Below are 5,684 nucleotides of genomic sequence, written 5' to 3' on the forward strand. Positions count from 1 at the left end.
GACGAAATTACATACTAAAAAACCTAGAATAACTATTTTAGTTATTTTGTTGTGATAGTATAATATTATTGGTGGGTGCTTGAAACTTCTAAAGTATACTATTATATATCTATGATAGTACCACGGTTTGTTGTTGATGTATAACGCGTTATAAGTACCTAATGGATATTGTGATATAATTAATATGGAATTTATTACAGGTCATTTTTTTTTAATACCATAGATATAAGTATATAATATGTCTTATATACTTAGACCGAAATACCGTCTCCGCTCAGAATCGTTTTTCTTATACAATGATATTATATCATTGAATTCAAATTTAATACCATCCATTATAAAGTTACCCACTTGTAACCTACTGTACAGCAGAGCGACATCCACTTGCCCACTTTTTTTTTATATTACATATACGTTTGTTGTTTTTTTTAATCATTAAATATGGTTAATGATATATATTATGTTTAATGATATTAGATTATTTTCGTTTATTGATTTCGTTCATTTGTTTTCCATTTGTTTCCGTTATATTGTTATAAATAACGTTTCGAAGACCCGAATAGGATTAATTTTTAAAATATTAACTCACGCGTAACAGACAAAACGCATTAATAAGGGGCCTCACTAGCAAGTCTTTTTTTGTCAAAAACTACTGTTTCTAATTTCAACGATACGTGTCGACAATTATCACGATTTTCATTCCGAAAAAATATTCGGATTGTTCGTAATACATACAAGAGAACGATCGAGCCACATATTTAATTTTTATAATTTAAATTGCAATAAAAATTGTACAAAATTCAGAATTTCCATCTTAAATATTTAATTAACTAAATACAAATTTTAAAAATGTGCCTCGATCAATCCCTCGTACGTTTTTTGGAAAAAAAGAATATTTTGTCAGAATGTAAATCGAGGTAATCGTTGTGACGTATTGTTGGAATTAGAACCGTATGTTTGAATAAAAAATATAATTTCATGATCACAATATTAAATACTGACACGTGCGGTCGAGTGCATGCAAGACCCCTCCGTGTCGCTACAATTATCCCGAATGGACGCCACACACACTAATAATCAACTGCCTAAATGACTCTCCTTAAATCAATGCCATAGCGAGGCTCCTTAACGCAGAATCATTTTTTATATTTGACTTTGTATTCGATTTTCAAATTAAGCAAAAAAAATTATGTAGGTACATTTTAATTATGTTTAAATTGTTTTGAGACTATGCTTGGACAAATCGATGTCAATCCCTCAAAAATATTATTCTCCTATTTTTTTGTAATGGGTGGTTTTCTTTAAGATTATTTAAAAACATAGAAACAATTATTATGCGTACCTATATGCGTTTTGTCTATGTTGCGCGTAGGCTAGGGAGATAAAACAAATAGTGCGCTGACATCCTCTTAAGACATCACAGATATTATTTGATTTCACTGTTATATTTGTCAAATTAAGATTCTACTTACTGTACTATTATTACTAAAGAGTTCCTACCCGTTTATAAATAAATAAATAAATAAATAAATAAATAAATAATCTATATCGATAAATAACTTTTCCCCCTAGATTCAATTAAATAGGTATAATTTAATATAATATGAAGAAGTTTTAAAAAATATTGTTAATTATTTTAAATTGGCATTTTTAATTTTACGTAATTTAAATGTGATTTCCTTTTGTATAATTTATTCACAATCTTAAAATGTGTGTTTGGATTACCTACTTAAAACCTCATTTCATTAGTATTTATAATAACATGATATATAATGTTAAATTACATTAGTTATAGGTAGGTCGTATATATTATTAAGTAGTTTCTTACCTTTATTATAGTTCAAATCAGTGATCGACGATGGTAATGACAAATGACTAAAATGGATCCGGTATTTCTGCAAATACAATATAGATTATAGTAAAATACATATGAATAAAGGGTCCCATACACGGAACGATCTATCGACAGACTTATCGTCAAACCGATCGGTCGATTTGTTATCAAACATCGCCTACTCCATACACGAATCGATTTGTCTATCAACTATTCACCGCGATGAACAGTAGTTCAGTTACTAAGTTACTTACGAGGTGCGAAGTACTGTTCTGTTTTCTGTTTTACTAAGTTACTTACGAAGTGCGAAGTACTGTTCTGTTTTCAGTTTATACATTTTATATTTTTCAAAATTTCCTAATATTTACGCAATGTCCAACTTATTAGAAAGGAAAAGAAAATCTTTAGTTATAGCTGCTCTTGTTTTGGCTATGGACGATGAAGACGAACAAATTAAAAAAAGGAAATGGTCAAAGCAGTGGTTATTGGAGAGGAGAAAGCATTCACATATGAATTTGTTACACGAGCTGCAATCAAATGAACCTGCAGATTTTAAAAACTATTTGCGTATGGAAAATCATACATTTTATGAGTTGTTGGATTTAGTTAGACCATTAATAGAAAAGCAAAATACAATAATGCGTGAAAGTATTTCTGCGGAGGAGCGTTTGGTAGCAACATTACGATTTTTGGCAACTGGTAGGAGCTATGAAGACCTGAAGTTTTCATGTGCGATATCTGCTCAAGCTCTGGGGAAAATCATTCCTGAGACATGTTGGGCAATATATGAAGTATTAAGACAACAATATTTAAAGGTTAGTAAAAACTTGCATACCTAATAATATATATTATATAACCTTATAATATATCATAATATTAAAAAAAAAAATTATATAAGTACTTACTATAAAGTTAAACTATATCCTAGTAGAAAGTAGGAAGGCAAAACGCAATTTTTCTTTTCTATAAAAAAAAAAGGTTTTAGATACTTAAAATTTTCCAATAATTTATTTAAAAAATTCCCATTTTTTAAAATTTTTTTTCATTAAAAAATGTTTTGTTTGTAAATAACCTTGAACATTACTGCAAGGTTTTGTACAAAATTAGTTTACTTTAATTTAGTTTTCCCTTCCCTTTTCGTCCGATTCACTTTTCGACCAAAACAAAAAGTTATATAGGTAATATATAATGCAATAATGTAATTTTTGTAAAATTATGGAAATTATAGTTTTTAAAATTATTAAAAGTATTAAAAATGTTTATATAATTTTATATAGAAATTTAATTTTTTATAATTTATAAATCAATTTAAACTATATGAGTAGATTTGTGACATGTTAACATAACAATAATGTTAATATATAGGTTATCTTATATTTTAAATAATTTTCTATAAGTAAAACACTATAAAGTATATAATATTAATTACTAATTATTATTTTACCAAAATGAAATACCTATTAGTTTATTTTTGTTATGTATTATACAGATTACTGTTGTACTCAATAATAATTGGTAAAAAATAATTACCAGTATATATCTATTATATAACTTGTTTTTAAATTTGGTTGAAAAGTGAATCGGCCGAAAAGGGAAGGGTACGTTTTTGGTTCAAAAACGGCCATTCCCTGTAGATCCTAGTAGACAGTAGTAAATACGTTTATTTAATATAGGTACTTACTTTGTAGTTTGTATCATGTTTAGTAAAAATAGTCAAATAAATAAAGAATTATTTATTTTTTAAGATGCCAAACTCAGAAACAGAATGGAAGCAAGTTGCAAAGGATTTCAAGACGCTTTGGGATTTCGATAACTGCCTAGGAGCAATTGACGGAAAACACGTGTTGATCACAAAACCGCCAAATAGTGGATCATATTACTTTAATTATAAAGGAACATTTAGTGTAGTACTTTTTACAGTGGTGAATGCAAATTTTGAATTTATTTATGTACATTGTGGTACAAATGGACGAGTTTCCGATGCCGGGATTATGAAAGAAACTGATCTATACCGGTCATTAAAAAATAACGAGTTAAAAATACCTCCCCCTCAAAGTCTACCTCAAGTCGAATATAAGCTACCATTTGTTTTCATTGGTGACGCAGCATTTCCTCTCATGGAAAATTTAATGAAACCGTACGGAAAACATAACTCAGGCCATGATGAGCACATATTTAATTACAGACTTTCTAGAGCGCGACGGGTTGTTGAAAACGCTTTTGGTATTTTGGCTACACGATTTCGAGTCTTCTTACAACCATTAAACGTTAGTGTTAAAACGTTGATGCAGTTGTAATGGCAAGCTGTGTTCTACATAATTTTTTACGTAAAAAATCTAGTACATTTTATACCTCAGCAAATCACATTGATTCAGAAGACACAGAATCAGGTAATATAATTCAAGGGCAATGGCGTCAGATTGGTGAGATGGTTCCTTTACAACAGTCTTTAAGTTATACACCTCAAAACGCCAAACTTGTAAGAGATAAGTACAAAGAATATTTTAACAACGAAGGAAAAGTATCTTTTCAAGAAAAGATGATACATCACAGATAAATTATAAGATATAATTTGTATTTATTAAGTACCTTTAAAATTAAATTATCAGTAGATATATTCAATAGGAAAAAAAAATATTTAATGTAACAAAATAATAATAATTTCCTTTGGTTATAAATTATATGTCATAAAATAAAAAATAACTGCTTTATTCTAAGCAAAAAAATTATATAAACAACCTATATTTTGTACTTTCGATTAAGTTGTAATAATTAAAATGTATTAAATACTCGTGTTAACAACTTGTGCGCCAGCATCAGGATTATCAATGGAACTTGCTGTATTCACATTCCAATTAACGCGATTTTTATGTTGGGTGATTGGCGGGATACTATCTAATCCGTATGCATATTGCTGAATGTTATGTCCTGAATTTTGTTTGGGTTGAGAAGTATCGTGATGAAGATATGGGCTTTGTACTTGATAAGTATTTTCTAACATATTATACTGACGTTGTTGATTGTATATATTTTCCTGTGGTGGTGTTAATTTTTGAGAATTTTGATGAGAGTGAAATGTAGGTCGTATAATACTATTTTGAGCCAGTGCATACATAGAGTTTGTGTTTATTTGTGGCTCAGTGGTTGAAATATTTGTATTATTAAATTGAAAACAGTTCTCCGTGAGTTTCTCCATCCTACCATAATACATAACATCACCTATTATTTTTTCTGCCAAAAACATTTGTTGATCTTTCATACCTCACAACTGCATTGCAAATCTTTTACCAATAACATCATATTCATCATCTTCTTTAATTGGATTATTCAAAGACTTCATCGTTTCACTTGCAATATCTATATGAACTCCCTTTTCTTTGTAATGAAACTTTTTTGTTTTTTATGAAGACGAGGGCTGGGGCTAGGAACCTGTTGTGAAACACTTTGCGTATCATCAGACTCAGGTGGTATATTTTCATCAATAAGATCAGTTTCAGTCGTATCCTGAGAATAAAATTAACAAAACATTCTATCATTTGGAAACGGTGTAAATAGGTTCATAAAATATATTATAAATATATTACTTATCGTGTACACAGACACAAAAATAAAAATTAAATTTTTTTTTTCTAAAAATATCAATAACATTTTATTTGTTGGTTAAAAAAGCTAAAAAATGTAATAGAAGTCTCCTAGTATATTGTTTCAAAGGCAGATAAAAAATATTAAAAATACATGGGCAAAATTTATTTTTATAAGCATTTAAAGATCGAACTTTGACAAAATTTATCAAATTTTAAATTGAATAATTATTTTGTAGTTAAGAATTTATAAAATGTTCAACTTTTAT

The 5,684-nt window shown here is 28.4% G+C and overlaps 1 protein-coding gene across 1 annotated transcript; it reads left to right on the forward strand.

The window, feature by feature from the left end:
* The first annotated feature begins 2,205 nt into the window (after window positions 1-2,205).
* On the forward strand, window positions 2,206-4,391 carry LOC103308774. Its single transcript, XM_008182799.1, has 3 exons — window positions 2,206-2,649; window positions 3,580-4,057; window positions 4,126-4,391. Exons 1-3 carry the CDS (start codon window positions 2,206-2,208, stop codon window positions 4,389-4,391), a joined length of 1,188 nt encoding a protein of 395 aa, XP_008181021.1.
* The last annotated feature ends 1,293 nt before the right edge of the window (window positions 4,392-5,684 follow it).

Source organism: Acyrthosiphon pisum, chromosome X (genome assembly GCF_005508785.2).
Source record: "Acyrthosiphon pisum isolate AL4f chromosome X, pea_aphid_22Mar2018_4r6ur, whole genome shotgun sequence".
In the NCBI taxonomy this organism is placed as follows: Eukaryota; Metazoa; Arthropoda; class Insecta; order Hemiptera; family Aphididae; genus Acyrthosiphon; species Acyrthosiphon pisum.